The sequence below is a fragment of the Halichoerus grypus genome, chromosome 7, assembly GCF_964656455.1.
Source record: "Halichoerus grypus chromosome 7, mHalGry1.hap1.1, whole genome shotgun sequence".
Taxonomy (NCBI): Eukaryota; Metazoa; Chordata; class Mammalia; order Carnivora; family Phocidae; genus Halichoerus; species Halichoerus grypus.
Genome location: NC_135718.1, coordinates 17,431,110 through 17,450,388, shown reverse-complemented (window position 1 = coordinate 17,450,388; position 19,279 = coordinate 17,431,110). Strand labels below are relative to the sequence as shown.

The 19,279-nt window shown below is 47.3% G+C and overlaps 1 protein-coding gene, 2 long non-coding RNA genes and 1 pseudogene across 36 annotated transcripts in view; 1 reads left to right on the top strand and 3 right to left on the bottom strand.

The window, feature by feature from the left end:
- Positions 1–19,279, bottom strand: part of LOC144382543 (uncharacterized) — a 258,665-nt gene that overhangs the window by 162,230 nt on the left and 77,156 nt on the right. The gene's annotated exons all lie outside the window — the stretch shown is intronic.
- On the bottom strand, positions 4,390–4,806 carry LOC118521047 (nucleoside diphosphate kinase, mitochondrial pseudogene; annotated as a pseudogene).
- LOC118521051 (uncharacterized) lies at positions 16,194–17,152 on the bottom strand. The gene is made up of 2 exons (XR_004909960.2): positions 17,096–17,152; positions 16,194–16,412 (listed from the first exon to the last, which is right to left on the bottom strand). It is a non-coding gene; the product is annotated as an uncharacterized LOC118521051 (long non-coding RNA).
- The window catches only part of TCF7L2 (transcription factor 7 like 2), a 195,989-nt gene continuing 192,981 nt past the window's right edge, over positions 16,272–19,279 (top strand). For all 34 annotated transcript variants that reach the window (XM_036069362.2, XM_036069365.2, XM_036069364.2 and 31 more), the window contains exons 1-3: positions 16,272–16,460; positions 16,731–16,797; positions 17,007–17,131. In XM_036069362.2, the coding sequence (XP_035925255.1) occupies positions 16,272–16,460; positions 16,731–16,797; positions 17,007–17,131 (381 nt within the window). The remainder of the gene's footprint in view (positions 16,461–16,730; positions 16,798–17,006; positions 17,132–19,279) is intronic.

Genomic DNA, 19,279 nt, shown 5'->3' with positions numbered 1-19,279 from the left:
TTAAATATAAAGTTAATATTTTTTTTAAAAAAAGGGTCACAGTTACTGCACTGCTCTTACAGTTTGTTGCCCACATTGATAATAGAAGGAAATGCTAAATTTCAGTGAGAGCTCCGTAAAAATACAGATGCAATGTTTTGCCTTGAAGTTCACAAACCCCTGGATTATGTGCACATCAGGAACTCCTGGAAAGCCTTTGGGATCAACCTGGGGTAAGAGGAGCAGTTCAGTGTGCAGAGCTATTTCTCGAAAATGGCAATCACCAGTTTTCTCTTCTTTCCCTCAGTAAGGTTGACGGCCTCAGGGTATAATAATAATAATAATAATAATAATAATAATAATGGCCTGAGCCCTGGGAATAAGTAGCATCCTTTTTCAGGAGGATTCGTGGGATATGCCCACTCCACCCGCTTGACTTACTCTCCAGAATAGATCTCCCGCCTTTCCTCCTAACAGTCATTCCTATGTCAAAGAGGAAACATTTCCTTAATAAAGGCCACCCCCAGCTGCTTCCAGAGAAAGCAAGCTAGAGTCCACAGTGAGGGCACTTTATCTTGAGGAAATTAAGTAGAGCAGAGTTAAATAGAGCCTGGAGTTGCTAGGGGCCCCTTGGCTTAGGTATGGAGAGAAAAGTTCCCTTTGGTTCCAGCACCTTCTATGAGCCGTGATCATAGGACTCAGCCCTCCTGAGTCCTTTGTCTCTGAAGGGGTCAGGTCTTTCCTGTTGAGTTCCCAGTGGGAGCTGCTAGCTTCGGAGTGTAGAGCACAGTTAACTCAGTTCCCCCCCTCCCCCCCCCCATGCTGCTCATAGGAGCCCTAATTCCCTTTAAATGCTGGTATTTGGCCTGCAACAGGGATTGGACTATTTCCCTGACTCGTTCATGGTCAGGCCACCCTGGAGGCCCGCCTCCCACTAGTCTGTGATCTTCCTCCAGGCTCCTTCTGTTTGCTCCGAGAATATCCTTTGGTCTTGCTCCCCTCAGCTGCCCTCCTTACAAGGTCCAGTAAAGTTTCCTTTCTGCCTCTGGCCTGGTCATCACAGATGCTTTCCTTGCTGTCCCACCTTCAAATCAGGAACACACACCAATGCTGTCAGAGATTCCTGGTACATGTTCATGTTTGTTTATTTATTTATTTATTTATTTATTTATTTATTTATTTATTTTTAAATCTTTATTCAACTTTTAACCGTCACCATTGGGCACTAACAAACTTTTTTTTTTTCTTAAGTAATCTCTACCCGCCATCATGAGGCTTGCACTCATGAGCCCAAGATCAAGAGTCACATGCTTTACCAGATGACCCAGCCACGTGCCCCTGTTTTCAAGTTTAAAGTGTTCTCAGGAAAATCTCTCTCAGTCTTCCCTTGCTTTTTAAAAATACATCAAGAGTTAAGAACCCACATTTGCATTTCAATTCTGTGGCTTTGACCCCCTACTCTTGGAATCCTCCCTCTATTTAGGAAAGGGCTATCTGCCACCCAGGTAGAGCTCCTTTGACCAAGGGAGCACTAGGTAGGAGAGCATCATTGGAATATCTCAGGGTCTTCACTGGAGGGATTGGGAAGTGGCTGGTGCAGGAAAGTGGAGGGAAAATATATCAGGAAAATGGAAGAGTAAGCCCCCTTCTCCCACATTGTCTAGACCCCATCTCTTGCAGAAGTTGTGTTCAGTTTGTCTGGGACAGGAGCCATCAATGTTGGAGGTGAATTTTAGAGGCTGGGGCTCCCTGGGGAGGGTGGGGTGTTCTAATTTGAGGTGGCCAGGGGCTGGGAAGAACCAGATAAGGAGCCCCAATCCCCAAAGAGAGTCCTAAGATACAAGGAGCCTAAGATACCAGAGTAGGGGGTTGGGCTTGTTTATGTTAGAGGTTTATGTTCCCCAAATCTCCAAAGGACAGATGCTGGAATTGAGGTGAAGGTTGCTATTCCTTTACTGACCACCTTCTCCTGCCTGAGAACTGGTAGCTGGTTATTTATGTGATCGATGATTGATGGGAGGAACTAGTAAGGTCAGCAAAGCAGAATAGTTAGGATACAATGAGGTACCGTAAGTCATTCATATTTATCACTTCTCCTGTTACTGATGTTTTAGCGGCTCCAAGCATTTTTGAGCCAATCCAAGTGACTGGACAGCAGATCTTTGTCACCATTGACTTGCCTGGAATGTAGGCTCTAACTTGGCACAGGGACCTGCAACTCACAAATGATCCAGGTTTCAGGCTCTCTCTTTGAACCTTCAGTTGGCAAAAGACCAACACTTGCCAGTATGCTCTCCATCTTCCTGCCCAGACTCTGGAGGACAGGCATCAAGCCCCAGCCTTAGAAGCAAATCTGAGTGGATTTTGCCCCTAAAGGGGATCAACGGAGACATGGTGGGTGGAGGCAGGAAACATAGGTGGATCTGGACAGACCACAAGCTAGAGTAGGGGCTTTGAGAAAATTACCACCATGCTGAGTTCAAGTTTTATTTTATTTTATTTTTTTAAAGATTTTATTTATTTATTTGACAGAGAGAGAGCACAAGCAGGGGGAGCTGCAGGCAGAGGGAGAGGGAGAAGCAGGCTCCCTCCTGAGCAAGGAGCCTGATGTGGAGCTCCATCCCAGAACCCTGGGATCATGATCTGAGCCAAAGGCAGATGCTTAACTGACTGAGCCACCTAGGCGCCCCATGAGTTCAAGTTTTAAATTCTTAGTATAAAGCACAGTGCCTTGGCACATGGGTATATGCTTAGTAATTCTTTATTGGATTGAGAGGAACTATCTAATGATGATATTAGCAAATATGAACATAGATTCTATAGGATTATGAAGCTGGGAAATAATTTTTAAATTAATTGGATTGTACATATGATAGACAAAGAAATAGGTCCAGTAGCTCTATTAAATGTGAATAATAAAATGAAAATGCTTCTAGAAGGTAACATAGGAGGATAGCTTTATGACCTTGGGAGAGGTCAAGATTTCTTAAACAGCAAACACACAAAAGTAATACCCATTTAAGTTAAAAGCTTCTGTTCGTCCAAATGTACCATTATGAGAGTAAAAAACCAGCCACAGACAAGGAGACGATATTTACAAAACTTATGTCTGATGAAGGTCTTATATCTACAATATGTAAAGAATTCTTACATATCAATAAGAAAAGACACACCATTTTTAAAAAATGGGCAATAATCTTAAATAAGCATTTTACTAAAGAAAACATCTAAATCATCAGTGAGCATGTGAAAAGGTGCTCAAAATCATGAGTTATTAGGAAAATGCAAATTAAAACCATAAAAGGGAGTAAACTGACAATACCAGGTGATACAAATGAATCTCTCTGTGCATTCTTGAATAAACTGGTTCAACAACTTTGGAGAAATTTGGTACTGCCTATCAAAGCTGAACATATGCGTACACTAATGTTACAGAAATATTACCCTTAGATGTATACCCAATAGAGAGGCATTCATATATTAACAAAAGAACCTGAACAAGAAGATTTATAGTAGCCCCTTTGCCTTGGCTAAAAGCAACCTAAAAGTTCATATTCATTGTATACGTATATATTTACAATATACAATGAATAAACTTATATTGATTACATATTATAAATTTGTCTTCCACTGTAGATGGGGTGCCTGGCTGGCTCAGTTTGGTGGAGTTACACACTGGTGGAGTGTGTAACTCTTGATCTCGGGGTTGTGAGTTCCAGTCCACATTGGGTGTAGAGATTACTTAAAATCTTAAAAAAAACAAATTTGTTTTCCATTATATACAGTAATGAAAAAGAATTGCTGCTACATTGTGACAATGTTACAATGTGTGTGAGTGTGAGAGGGAGAGAGACAAAGGGTAAGCTTTATTTATACTCTCAAATTCTTACAACTTTGCATAAAGTCCTCATCCCTTCCTCAGAGATGGCAGAAACTTTAATAAGAAATCCACCCCCATAGACAATATGGTGAATTTAATGTCCCCCCCTCTTTGGGGGAGGAGAAGTCACACTACACACTTTTGGAGACACTCCAAAGGTTGTCTGGCACTGGTACAGAAAGGATTTGGTGGGGTGCCTGGGTGGCTCAGTCAGTTAAGTGTCTGCCTTCAGCTCATGTCATGATCCCAGGGTCCTGGGATGGAGTCCCGCATCAGGCTCCCTGCTCAGCGGAGAGCCTGCTTCTCCCTCTCCCTCTGCCTGCCGCTCCCCCTGTGTGTGCTCTCTCTCTGTCAAATAAATAAATGAAATCTTAAAAAAAAAAAAAAGGAAAAGCTTTGGTCCCATCTCTTGCTGGCTTAGGATACTAAGAGGCACTTAAAGTTGGTTGCTCAATCCCTCTGGGCTGGGGTGGGGCAGAAGGTGGACAGGGAGGTGGCCTGGGACAGACGGAGAGACCATGCGTGTGGGCTCAAGTCCTTGTCAACAGAGATGGTTGATCCTGGGTGGCTGCTGGGGTGGCTGTGGGCCTGAGTGCTCGGGCTGGGTGGATGCTGCTTTGGTGGCCTTCGTCTGCCCAGTCCACCAGCTCACTGCTCTGGAGCCGTAGCTGGATCTCCCCTGGGCCCCCTCCATGGTGTCGCTGGCATGGATGATGTTCTTGCTGATATGGATGCTGACGTCCCCCCTGATGGTGCTGGGGCAGCCTCAGCTGAGTCGGTGTGTCCTGTCATGGCCCTGGAGGAGCAGACCACGTTGGGGCCTTCCCAGACCACAGCCACATGGGGCTGGAGCTCATGTAGAGGATGAGGGCTGGGCAGAAGGGCTTCCTCGGCAGGTCAGGGTAGTGACGGGCAAGGCCTCTCTCTGGCTCCTGTAGCATGTCCATCCCCACCAGCTTGAGGCTCCTCCACTCAAAGCAGTGGGTCACATCCCCAGGGAGCCGCCCCCCCCTTCACTGCAATAAGGGTCCACTCCCGGGTCCTGGAGGAACCTCTTGAATTGGGGCTTGCGAGCAGGCTCCTGGCGTGACCCGCGGGCAGCTCAGCAGCCCCTGCAGCTCAGCGTGCGCCAAGAGGCCTCCCGGTCCCTGGCCCGCAAGCTGCGGGCTGAGCGTGGAATGCTGCCCGCTACATGGTTGAATCTCACGCACTTGTTAAACGGAAGAAGCCAGAACCAAAAGAGCGCATACTATATGATTCCACTTCTGTGCCGTACAAGAATAGGCAAAACTAATCAAGAATCATAAAAGACTAGAGGTTGCTTTTGAGGTAGGATTGCCAGACAAAATACAGCCCACCCAGTGAAATTTGCATTTCAGATTAAAAGCAAATAATTTTTTATTTTAAGTATGTCCTAGGCACTATTTTTATTTGCTAAATCTGGCAACCCTACTTTGGGGGGATATTTGCTAAATCTGGCAACCCTACTTGGAGGAGACATGAGGATGGCTTCTGTGGTTTGGATAATACCCTATTATCTTAATCCAGATGGTAGTTACATGGGTGTGTCTATTAGTAAGAATTCAGCAAGGTGAATGTTTATGATTTGTGTACTTTACTCTATGAATGTTATCCTTCAACAAAAAGTTTTAAAAGTTTTACTAGAATGATATATGAAAGGAGTCCTGGGTTCAAATCGTAGCTTTTTGGGTCCAGTTTTTCCAAGTCTCAGTTTCTTCATCTGTAAAACAGAAATCATTTTAACAAAATCTATCCTCCTCACTGCACTTTGTGCAAGAGGAAGTGTGAGTGCAGAGAGCTGAGATACCTCGTTCCGGGCAGATCATGAATGGCTCTGACATTAGTCTAGAACCCACGTGGCTTTGAGTGCAGTTGTCCTGCTTGCCTATTGGAAAGTGCTCCTAAAGCTGTAAAAGGCTAGACAAACGTCAGACTTGACTTGTAATTCTTTAGGGCAGGAAATTTTAATAAGAAGTTCAGAGAGTACAGTTGACCATTGAACAACAAGGGTCCACTTATTTGTGGATTTTTTTTTTTTTACAGTACAGGTCTGTTAATGTATTTTCTTTTCCTTAGAGCTTGCTTGCTTGCGTGCTTACTTTCTTTCTTCTTTCTTTCTTTCTTTTTCTTTCTTTCTTTCTTTTTTTCTTTCTTTCTTTCTTTCTTTCTTTCTTTCTTTCTTTCTTCTTCCTTTCTTTTTTAAGATTCATTTATTTAGGGGTGCTTGGGTGGCTCAGTCGGTTAAGCAGCTGCCTTTGGCTCAGGTCATGAACCTGAGCCCCACGTTGGGCTCCCTACTTAGCCCAAATCTTAAAAAAAGATTTATTTATTTGAGAGAGAGCGAGAGAGAGCACATACATGTGTTGGGGGCGGGGGAGCGGAGCAGAGGGAGCGGGAGAGAGAGAAATTCTAAGCAGATTCCCGCTTAGCACATAGCGGGTTGTGGGGCTCAATCTCACAACCCTGAGATCACCACCTGAGCCAAAACCAAGAGTCAGACACTTAACAGACTGTGCCACGCCGGTGCCCCTCCTTATAGCTTTCTTAATAACATTTTCTTTTTTCTAGCTTACTTTATTGTAAGAATGCAGTATGTAATACATGCAACATACAAAATATGTGTTAATCGACTATGTTATCAGTAAGGCTTCTGGTCAACAGTAGGCTATTAATAATTAATTTGGGGGGAGTCAAAATTTTAAATGTGCATGTTCTATTGTGTGTGCCCCTTACCCCTTGCATTGTTCGAGGGTCACCTGTATTTGTAAAAAAAAATTTAAGATTTTTATTTATTTGAAGAGAGAGAGAACGAGAGAGAGCATGAGTGGGGGGAGAGGCAGAGAGAGAGGGAGAAGGAGAAGCAGACTCCCTGCTGAGCATGGAGCCCAATGCAGGGCTCAATCCCAAGACCCTAAGATCATGACCTAAGCCCAAGTCAGCTGCTTAATGGACTGAGCCACCCAGGCATCCCGTATTTGCACAATTTTAAGTGTGAGGAGGTGAGAAATCCTAAAGCTAATTTCAGATTCTCAAAGGGGTCTCTGACACACTCCCCTAAGAAATGGAAGAGCTAGCAGAGCCCCTGATCTGAAAGAGATGCTCCAGTCCAGATTAGCCAGTAACAGCCTTGACTGGACCGAACCCCTGAAGTCCTATAACCTGGAATTCCACTTCTTCCCTTTTGACCTAGCTTCCTCCTTTCTTTCTTCTTTAGCCAGCCTTAGGCAAACAACTTCTCCTGGGGGCCACCTCTCAGTGGCTTCCTTTCTGAAAGCAGGGGCCTGGGGTGGGAGGGTGGCAGGCCTCCCTCACCAAGGAGCAGGGCTCTTGCTTAATTAGTGTTTACAAAGGGCTGCATGTTATTAAATTACTAGACAATGGAGATCAAGCCTTGGGGGTTTTTGAAATCTGTCCTGCTGCCCTCCCTAACTGGGTGGGAGGGATTTGCTTGGAGGGAGAGAGAGAGGAGGGTGACTGGGGACACTCTTACGGTGGGACTGCCCCCTCCCAATGGATAGCACCACAAAGAGATCCTAAAGAGTCTTCCCTGCAACTGTCCAGCTTGTCTTTGGTGTGAAAGCCACCATTCCAGATGTGTTCATTTTGAGTGCAGGTACTTCTCCTCTGTATAATCCAGCTACCCTTGAGAGGTGTAACTAGGAGGGACAGAATTAACAGTGTAGAGCGAAGGCCTACTGAGCCCTCTCATGGTGCCAGGATTGTGCTGAATCCGGGCATTTGATCTCCATCTGGACACGGGAGGCAAGAAACAAAATCTGCCCTGATTGGAGGCCTCTGCAATCAAGGCAATTTGACATATTATTTCATGGAATCCTAATGATAACACTCAGATGTAAGTCTTATGTCCACACTTTATAGATGAGTAAAGAGAGTCAGAATGATTTTTAGGTGGGCTCCAGGGCACACATTCAGACATGGCACAGCCAAGATTTGAACACTTCTGGTGAGATCAAGATGCCCTTTTGTGTGGGGCATACATAGGTTTTCACCAGGCACTGGAAATGCCACAGTTTAGAGAAAGTCCCCAGGCCATTCTGAGCCAGCCCCGGGTGGACTGCAGGAAGGGGGAGATGGTCTGAAAACTAACTGACTTACTAAAATGATTGAGTTTATCATATTCCCTCCACAAAGGGCATTCGGTATAGAGCAGTGCTTCTCCTCTGGGGCTGATTTTGCTCCATACCCCCCACCCCCAGGGGACTTATGGCAATTTCTGGAGACATTTTATACCATTACAACTGAGGAGACCCTGCCAATGTCAACTAGTGGAGAGAGACCAGAGATGCTGCTCAGGAGCCAACAGCATACAGGCACAACAAAGAATTACTCAGTCCGAAATATCGTTGGCGCCCAGGTTGACAAACCCTGGCACAGTTTTGGGGTGGGGAGTGTAAGGAATGCGGTAAGTTGAGGAGAGAGCCCTGGGCATCCCAGAAGCATAAATGTGTGTGTGTGTGTGTGTGTGTTTGCACATGCAGAGGAGGGGGGTGGGCCTTGAGGACAAACGTTCTCCACTTCATAGTGCAGCTGAGGGCTGGGTGTGAGTTTTACTTCAAAGGAAACTATTTATATTTTTGGGGCACCTGGGTGGCTCAGATGGTTAAGCATCTGCCTCTTTAAAAAAAAAATTTAAAGGAAACTATTTATATTTTTGCCAAGATCCTCTTTATACCCCCAATGTATCACAGAAAAAAATCATGAGGGTAATCCTGTTGTTGGGTTGACCCGGGAGCCAGCGGCAAAAGAAAGACCTGGACTCAGGAATCAGCAAACTTGAACTCCAGTCTCGGCCTGGCTATCACCAGCCAGGGGATGCTTGGTCAGCCTGCATCTCTTGGGCCCTCAGTTTCCTTACCTGTAAAATGGGGATAATTATATTTGCCCTCTCTACTTCACAAGGTGGTGAGAGCAGGAAGTGAGACAATGTATGAGGAAGGGCTGGTAGAAAGACAGTCCCCTTTAACAAAGAGAGGATGCCGCCGCCGCCGCCGTGAACCCTGCAGACAGGTCTCTGAGCACCTTTTGGGTGAATGCGGTTTATTATTATTATTATTTTAAATATTTATTTATTTATTTGAGAGAGAGGGGGAGCGCGTGTGTGCGCACGAGGGGGGAGGGGGCAGACAGAGAGGGAGAGAGAATTTCAAGCAGACTTCCTGCTGAGTGCGGAGCCCCACGCAGGGCTTGATCTCAGGACCCCGAGATCATGAGCTGAGCTGAAATCAAGAGTCAGACGCTCAACGGACTGAGCCGCCCAGGTGCACCTGGATGGGGTTTATTATTAATTTTCAAATTAAAAGCATGAAATGGACTCTTTTGTCACTGATGTGCTTTGAAATTCAAGTATGAGAGTAAATTTGACAGAGGTTCAAAGTTATATATTAGATGCAATGTCAGCAACAAGTACCTCGAAATATCCCCAGTTTGAGCGAATTGGAATGTATACAAGAGAGAAGGAGGAGGAAAGTCAAGGCATTTATTTCTGAAAAGAGGAAAAAGCATTATCTTCCTTTTGTGATTGTGCAAATAACCCATGCCCAGTTGTTAAAACCAAACAAAACCAGATAGTATAAAAAAGTATAAAAATGAAAGTCAAAATTCCATCGTCTAGAAAAGAAAGTGCTGTTGACATTTTGGAGCACATCCTTTCAAGTATTTTTCATGAACAATTTCACTTTTTAAAAAAGAACTCTATAGTACATGCTGTTTTTTTAGCCAGCAGAAAATAACATGAACAGCCAGGAGATCATATTGGAAAGATGCTTCTCACGCAGAGGGTAGGCAGGGTTCCCTCAAAGAACAAAAGGCTGAAAGACATCGATAGCAGATCCTTCCCTAAGAAATGCCCATCTGGCTTCTAAATAGTCATCACCTCGGCTGTTGGGGGTGGGGTGGGCAGCAGGGCCTGCCAGAGCTATGAGGGTCTCACGGGCATACAGAGGCACCATCACTCACAAGGCTTCCTGCCCCTGATGAACACTGGCAGGAAGGAGGAGGGAGAATGGGTGGGATCTCTGCTGGTTCTTCCCTGCCCAGGACTTGGGCTGCTCCAGGAGCAGAGCCCTTGGCTGTGTAGGAGCAAGGAATGTTTATGCCTGTGCTATGCACAGACATCGAGAACCTGACCATCGATAGAAAGCGTGGGAGAATCAGTGTCTGGATACACACACAAAGAGAAAGACCGCGTTTCTAAGCCAGAGGTTGCTAGGAGGGGCACCTGTGCTTCTTAAGGGGTTTTGAGGTCATTATAACCTCTCACTCTCGGCATCCTGGAACCTTTAAGAAATAACGATTAATGCCTTCCCTCCTGCTCTAGGTATTTACAGTGTGCCCTCAGGCTACCAAGAGACGAGTTTGCTCCAGATGACAGTCAACTGGAAGCCTCGCTCTTGCTGAACCCTGTGCTGCAGGCTGTTGTCTCTACTGCAATCCAAACTCACTCTGGACCCCGGAACTCATCACTTATCCTTCTTCCTTTTCCCTGTTCAAATGAAAGTTTCATTAGGAAATGTAATCCACGAATATCATTGGAATTTAAACAAACAACTGGGATTTTTGCAAGGGGGAAAGAAGGGGAGCTGATTCCAGTCTAGTCTCAAGTGATTCGATCAACATAGATTTAGTCCTTCCTCAAGGATAGACGACGGCTCAAACCTGCTGTGGATTCTGGGGGTGGGGGTGGGAGGGTGGGGAACCAAGCCTAAAATCTTCACACTCTGACCTGGAAGTCTCCTTGGATCCTTCACCTCCTTTATCCCATGATGCTTTTGGCCAGAAGCAGGTGTGTCAGCCTACACCTAGGTAAGTTACAAAGGGGAACAATGGTATTGTCCTTTCCTGAAATTTCACCTGCTCTGTCCCTTGAACAGATGTAAACCACCTTGTGAGAGGGCTCCATTCTGGCTGACATTGTCTTTGCCTCAGTTTAAAGTGCCCATGTTTTTCTGGAAGACGCTTGGATATATGCATGACATTTCTGAACATAACAATGGGCTTGGGCCAGCAAGGAGGCTTTGTAAGAAAGGATGGGGTCACTGAAACTATTTAAAAAAAAGAGAGAAGGAAAAGAAAACCTCAGGCATTTTAATATGTTAAATACAGACCCAATTATTAATTCTAAAGACTTCTACAAATCAACCTAGTTGAAACTTTTTTCACCTTTTTCTGCCTTTCCCCCCCCTTCTCAGAAACATTTAGACCTACCCTTTGGCAATGACTATCGGGAAGTCTCTATCCTGTATATCAGGGTAGCACAAATAGTTCAGCATAAAGCAGCCCAGTTCCTGTAGCCTGGCATTAGGATAAGTATATCTTAAGAAAGTTCTTATGCAGACTTGGCTTCAGGCAATAAGACGTCATAGATGTATAACTGTAGCAAGCGAAATTTCTAGGGAGCAAATTAGGCTGAAAACATCTTCTAGAGACAGCTAGAAAGGAATTGTACACCACCCCAAAATAAGGCAAGTTATGCAGTAAATGTTTCATTTATTGGCCTTCTTCCATTACCATTAGGGTTAAAAGACATCTTGTCAATAAGAAAGGTATATTTATGGAGGACTGATGTCTTTCGAAAGGCTGCTCCTGTCACAAATGCCTACATAGCAGTAGCGATCAGCTTATGAAGGCAGATGATGAAACTCTGTACAAATGCCTACATCTCCCCATTAACCCTTGGATCATCAGGCATTATTGTCACTTTATTACCCAGACCTGTCATTAGCTGAAGCAAGGTGATCAAGCCAGGCACTTCAGAAAAATGCCAGAACAGAACAATGTTCCTCAGGGTTTCAAGAAAGAGGGGATGTGCCTTTCCATGTCCCTTGACAGAATCATTGGGGAAAAATAAAAGGATGCCTGTGAAGTGGGCCTTTTTTGCCTACCCCTTCCTCCTGCTAAAATTGAAAACTCTCCGAGGTGTCCAATTTTTAGTGATCCTATGTTGGCTCAGGGAGTAGCTTTCCTCAAGGTCCAAATAAGGAACCATCACCCACGCAGAACAAAAAGCAAACAGAAAAATCTCACAGTGGAAGCAGGACTTCGGCTTCAAAACATTTCCCCATTTTATAGCTTCCTTATGTTTAAGGTTCTTTTTTTGGCTTCCCTCAGTCAGCACACTCCCTGCATAGATAAGTCCAACACAGTGGGTAGCAGATCATCCATCTTGGAACCCGGGTCTTTAAGGAAAAATCACACAGAACAAATACACACGCATACATGTACACGTCACTGTTGAGGGTCATTGAGTGGAATCTGGCTGAGCGGTTGGGGGAGCTGAGTGTGCTTGTCAACATGTATTTCTCCACTTCTGGTGAATCTGAGCAGACTCTCCTTGTTTTTCTTAAATTCCAAAGCCGAACTTCCAACATGCTTTCTCCTCTTTGTTGGTGTGCTGGTGAACATTTTAGCATAACTAGGGTGTGGGCTGAAACTATGGAATCATGGGCCCCCTGGGTGTTAAAGAAGGACCCGGGGAAATACCCAGTCCAACCACCTCATCTGTCAGGTGACACAGTTCTCAGAGGACAGAGGTAACGTTTGGCCTATTTCCGCCATCCCCATCAAGCACGTTCTCATTGGTTGGAGGGCACCTACCACTCTGCAATGGCTCCCCCATAGGGAACCAACATCCGAAGAATGATTTGCATCCTTGATGAACAAGGAAATATCTCTGGGAAAGGGGACCTGTTCACTTAATTTTCAAGGGAAAATGCAGATTACTAATATCAACATGTGTCCACAGGGATTTAATAGAAGGATAGCTGAAGGGGAGGAGAAAACAGAAGAGTGAAGAAGCAGAAGGGCAGTGGATGAGGAGGAGAAGCAGGAAGAGAGAGGTTGAAGCGCAGTCTCCTTAAAGTTCAGGACCTGGGCTGGCCCCAGGAATGGGCACCCAAGAAAGAGGTCACAACTTCTTCCCCACCCTGCCCTCCTCCCAATATGCAAAACCCCTTGGCTCAGGCCAAAGTCAGAACTGGTCTGGTTTCTTCCCTGTATTCTTCGAACCCCCTGCTATTGGGGCAGAACTCATGGTCCCGTAAATTAGGAGTCATCAGTATCTGGAGAGAGAAGTTGCCTCCACACCGGGACACAAGCCAACTGTTGTTTAAAATTCCACACCAAATCTATAAAATACATGTCCACATTGTGAGCCAACCTGACTTAAAAAAAAAATGTATTATATTACCCTGCTTTTTGCCAATTGCAATTCCACACCCTCTCCCTCCTCCACCTCCCATCCGGGCATCACCTGAAGCCCTTTCAGAGACTTGGTTATTGACCCTCTGAGATCTTGCAGGTCTCCCCAACCTTTTTATGGCACGAAGCAATGAAATTAAATGTGGCACATATGCTATCATGGAATAACTTTTAATTGCTTAATTAAATCAGAGATTTAAAGAAGGAAAGATTCAAGAGTTTCCTTTGAATGAGAAATATGAGGATATGCCAAAATGGATGAGGTTACTAATCATCGGAAGAAAGCCGTTAGTATTTACATATGCTAAAATGCAGGCCAGGACATTAAAAACAATAAGCTTCAAAATTTCCATTCAGTGTATTTATGAGCTTTTATTATCCAGGTAGTCCTATAGAGGACATAGAAGACCTCATTATCCAACTTAATTCAGATCAGGGTTAGATTTAAAAAAAAAAATACCACCGCACAGGACAAAGAAATTGCCATAAAATTGAGTTACTATGAATGTGTTCCAGTTTAAGTAAATAAGCCCTTAAAACAGGCTTTAGGAAAGTCTGTGCTGTACACAGACTCAGGCACACTAGGTATGCAGGTGACAATTAGCAAGTGTGAAAAGCTATGGTCATTCGCTAAATGTGTAAATCTAAAGGCAACCAAGTGAAAAGACCTACGAAAAGGAAACTGTTAAATCCATTTGTACATGGATTTAACAGTGAAGCATTTCATTCTTCATGTTTTTACTTGGTGTCTTGAAATAATCCCCTTTCTGTCTCCACTCTCCCTCTCAGAAACTGTGCCCGCCTTATTTATTTATGAAGTCTGAAGGTTAGTCCTACCTGCTGAGACTAATTAGCCCTGTGCTTTGTATCCTATGCAATCCTGTCTGATTAAATGTACACATTTGTTTTACTTCTTTTCTGGCTCCTTCTCACTCTACTTCTGATTTTCTGATTAATATTAAAGTTGGGAGTTACAGTGATTCTCCTCTGTAGCCCCCCCCCCCAATTTTATTTTGCCTGCGTCTTTACTCTTTAGTGTGCTAATGTGGTTGCGAATTTTTCCCAGTGCAGGGGAATTCATTGGCCTTGTCAATCTTGGTATCATTATTTTTAGTAGTCTTCTTTCTGAGACCTTAGCCTATAAAACAGTTTTGCTGAAACCCAAACTCTCTAAATATTACATGGTAAATTTGCTTTCTTTTAGAAACCTTAGGTGCTGATGGGCCAGTTGGAATGAATGTGAGTTTTTTTAGGAGTTGGTGGGATAATTTAGTATATCATAGACTGCGGACCAACACTGTTCCTAACAGATAATTTGCTAATTCCTATTGATTTCCTTTTTGTCTCCCTTTTCATGTTTTAGTTTCTGGTCCACTTCTCATTGGATATTTGCAAGAAAATGAGTGTCCCTGCTCCAACATCCAGGAAGACTATGTTTTGGGAGAGTCAGGCCTTTTCCTCTTTAACATAATTCTGTTCCCCATTTTGTAGCAAATCTGCTCCCCAGGAGAGTGCCTAAAAACAATACCTGCCTCAAACCCCAGGTTTTTCCACCTCCTCCCCGAGCTCTTTCAGCATCAGCTTGGTTAGCAATTTCCTGCCAGAGCCATCTACATCTTGATTATTTGGCCCATCTTTTGGGGATTTCATTTCACACCCCCTTGGAGAAAGACTCCAGCACCACTGATCCCAAAGGTTGGTGAACTTTCAGTTTTATTTTCCCTGGCGGTGTTAACGCCCAAACTTTTCACCTCCAAAGGCAGAAAGGACTTTGAATCCTAGCTCATTTCCTACCACCTCCAACGTCAGTTACCAAAGGAGAGGAAAAAAAAAAAAAAAAAAGAACAACACTTTACATTGAAAAGAACCACGTATTTTTCCTTAAGGATATTTTTAATGCCCCTGACTAACACTACAGTATTTGGATTGTTTTTTGGGTAAAAAGTCATCTTGGTATATTTATTCTAGTGAGACTTAAGATTTAATGAAATGACTCACTATTAATAAACAAAAAGGGGAGGGAAGACCTCGTGGGCTAATAGTTTCTTTCACTGCAGATGACCAGGAACTTTGCCCGGCTCCCCACTTCCCCAAGCTCTCTGAAAGTGGAGGGTTGATCTTTCTTTTTGACCACTTCTGTTAGATCCCCGCCCAAGGGTGGCTGACTTCCCTGCTGGATTAACCACTAAGCACCCCCCCACACCCCTTCCCCACAGCACTCTCCTCCTTTTCCCCTTCCTTAAGACTTATTTCTAATATTTCCAAAGTGCACTTTTTCTGGGCCTCTCCCCATCCCCGCCCCCCAGTGGGCTTTCCTTCCGCCTTCCTCGGCTCGGATTCCTGACTCGGTCGCCACCCCCTTCCCCTCCTCTCCCACTCCGCATTGTCCTTCCGAAGCCGCCCCCCTCCCGGAGCGAGTCCTGTACCCTCGCCCAGACTCGCGGGCTCGCACCCACTCAGCGCAGGCCTCTCCCCCTGCACACTCCTCCCTCCGACTCTCTCCCCCCTCCTCCCCCGCCCCTCTCCTCCTCCCTCTCCCGGCGCCCGAAAGGATCATTGTTAGCCACCCCCGCCCCGCCCACCCCGGCTGTTTATTTATGCACACGTCACCGGGAAGGACCCGCCCCCCGGCATCTCATTAAGCGAGTGTGTTCCTCTCGCCCTGTCAATAATCTCCGCTCCCAGACTACTCCGTTCCTCCGGATTTCGATCCCCCTTTTTCTATCTGTCAATCAGCGCCGCCTTTGAACTGAAAAGCTCTCAGTCTAACTTCAACTCACTCAAATCCGAGAGGCACGAGCTCCTCCTGTATCTTCGGCTTCCCCCCCCTTTGCTCTTTATATCTGACTTCTTGTTGTTGTTGGTGTGTTTTTTTTACCCCCTTTTTTATTTATTATTTTTTTGCACATTGATCGGATCCTTGGGAACGAGAGAAAAAAGAAACCCAAACTCACGCGTGCAGAAGATCTCCCCCCCTTTCCCCTCCCCTTCTCCCTCTTTCCCCTCCCCAGGAGAAAAAGACCCCAAAGCAGAAAAAAAAAGTTCACCTTGGACTCGTCTTTTTCTTGCAACATTTTTTTTGGGGGGGGGGCAAAACTTTTTGGGTTTTTTTTTTTTTTTGGCTTTTCTTCCTCCTTCATTTTTCTTCCAAAATTGCTGCTGGTGGGTGAAAAAAATGCCGCAGCTGAACGGCGGTGGAGGAGATGACCTAGGCGCCAACGACGAACTGATTTCCTTCAAAGACGAGGGCGAGCAGGAGGAGAAGAGCTCCGAAAACTCCTCGGCAGAGAGGGATTTAGCTGATGTCAAATCGTCTCTAGTCAATGAATCAGAAACGAATCAAAACAGCTCCTCTGATTCCGAGGTAGGAAAAGCCCCTCGGGCTGGTGGGGTCTTGAGTCTATTTCCTGGGCTTGGCAAACGGTGCCGAGAGGGGAGGAATCGGGGCCGGGGGCGCCGCGGGGCCGGGCGGGCGGCATGTGAGCGCGGTGCCACCATTGCAGAAACTTGTAACCCTGTTTTCTCTCCCCCCCAACCCCCCCACCCCTCCACCCCTCTGATCCTTTTTCTCCCCCTCTCCCCGCTCTGCGTGGCGTTTGCCCCTCGCCCTCCCCACCTCCACCCCTCCGGGAAGGCGGAAAGACGGCCTCCGCCTCGCTCCGAAAGTTTCCGAGATAAATCCCGGGAAAGTTTGGAAGAAGGTGAGTACGCCCCGCGCGCCCCGCAGCCGCCCGGAGCCGCCCCCCGGGCCCGCCGCCCCGCGCGCCCCGGCCCCGCGCCCCGCTCGGCCCGGCCGCGCGCCGGCCCTGCCGGGGCGCCCGGCTACTTGAGGCACTTTCTAAAAAGTTTCTCCTCGCTCTCTCCCGCTCGGCGCGGCCGCCGCCGTCCCCTCGCCGCCCCGCCATGTTAGCGGCCAAGAGGCAAGATGGAGGGCTCTTTAAGGGGCCACCGTATCCCGGCTACCCCTTCATCATGATCCCCGACCTGACGAGCCCCTACCTCCCCAACGGATCGCTCTCGCCCACCGCCCGAACCGTAAGTGCCTCCGCGCCCGGGCCCCCGCCCGCTGCCCGCCCGCCCGGCCCCGCATGCGGCCCCTGCCCTGCCCCCTCCCTCCCCTCCCTCTCTCCCTCCCCGCCCCCCCTCCCCGCCTCCTCCCCTCCCCGCCTCCCCTCCCCCGCTCGCGGCCCAGGCAGCCCGAAACTCTCCAAACTTTTCTGCCTTTTGTGGACTGGATTTGTTTGCACTTCGCCATGTTCTTGCTTTCAGTTTGCTGCCTCGTGATGTTGGGGAGACCTTTCTTTCCAAGCAGGGCTTTGTTGGGTCGGGGGGAAAGAGAAGAACTTTTTTTTTTTTTTGCGCTCTGATTCCCCCCTCCCCCTGTGGTGGTGTTGTTTGTTTCTTCACCCTGGGAAGATGACTGTGTGGCTCTTTCTTTTCGCTCTCTCTCTCTCCCTCTCTCTCTTCCTTCCCTCTTCTGTGGCGTCTTGGGTTTTCCCCGGTTAACCCCTTGGCTACCGCTGCCCCGAGTGACTGGGCTGCGCCCGACGCGCGGGGTAGAGAGTGGATTTTCCTGCAGGCGTTGGACTGGAGAAGTAGCGAGCGCGCGGAGCCCGGGGCCCTGGAGAAGCGCCTCGGCTTTCTCTTTCGGCTGGTTATTTATTTAGCTTTCTAGTGGTGATCGCTGGCTCTCAGCCCCCCTCCCCCCTTTCCCCTGGAAGGTCACGCTTCCCAGACTGGTCCCACTGCAAACTTGGGGGCTTTGGCCTGGCTTTTCTTTGGCAACCCCGCAGGGCCGCGAGCGCCCTGGGCGCGGTGGTGGGCTCGGCTGCCCGGCGCGCTGGCTGCGGGCTCTCCCGGGCCGCGCGGAACGGCGAGGCCCCTGTGACCGGGTTCTTGGTTTGTGTACAGCGGGGATGGCCTCCTCTGAGCGGACTCGATGTATTTCTAGGGAATTCTGGTGCCTTGGGGTTTATAGCCGGGTCTGCGTTCGCCAGCTTCCGAGAAGGCCCTCAGTGGGCCCTGGGGGGTGGATCAGAGACCAGGGTTTGCCGGCCCAAGGATGTGTAGAAGGTGAGGGAGGCCAAGGGCGCCTGTCCTTCAAGGTAGTGGGCTGCTTCTCGCGGGCCACCCAACTTTGGGGGCCCCAGGGCGGTACGGCGTGCCAGCCTGCGCGGGTGCTTCCCGCAGCGTGCGTTCCGCGCCCACCCCTGACTTTTGTTAATAAGGCTCATCTCCTTCTCCGCCTGGCCTCTGCCCCCTGCCCTCGCCCTGAACCCCTCCCTCCACCCCCTCCCCCCCAGTCCCAGCCGCCTCTAAAAAGCCTGGATTGCCAATCTCTAGAAGCAACCTCTCTGGACGTTTTGCCGGGTTTCCCGGGATTGTCATTTTGCACCTTTTCTGGTTTGGTCCCCCTACCCCTTATTTACACACACTACTTTTGTTTTTTCTTTTTTGGTAACTCGAGATAGCAATTTGAAATAATGTACCCAGTGTTCAGCCGCCGTGGATTCGGTGCTAATGGCCGAGGGCTGGCCGGACGGGAGGCGATCCGATCTACAAGTGTTTTTAAGCATTAAAATATTAACTATCAGGTTTTACTTGTTTTTTGGGCCCTGGCAAAAAGGGCAAGGGCATGCCAGACCGGTCATTTTTTATGGCTAGGAAAGAGAAATAATTATCGCCCCCCCCCCCTTCCCTGTACCCAGGCTTCTGCATGCTTGGGAAGCTGGTAGAGCGTTTCAGCCCGACCTCCTCCTACAGGGCCAGCTCCTTCAGGCTGCAGGGGCCGGGCTGTGGGGTTAAAGCTGTAGGGGAAGCACAGACCGGTTACGTTGTATTTTTCTTGGGAGCTCGTGGGCATCTTAAACCGGGAGCATTCGGCTCAGAATCAGAGGGTTTGTGTACTAACCAACCCGACCAAGCCACATTCCAAAGTAACCCTGAGAATTTCTTACTCTCCTCCCCTCCCCCTTCGATGGATTCCTCTCTGTTATTATTTAAAAATCCACTTAGCCATCCGAAAGGCCATCTGAATATTGAGCTTTGATGGCGGGCTTCTTGGCCTTCTTGACTCTTTTCAAACTCCCAGTCTGACCGCTGGCAATCTTGCCACACTGTCGCCTACAACTTGAACAGTTGTGTTGTGCTGTAATTAGGAAACAGGGAAATTGTTAAAGGCAA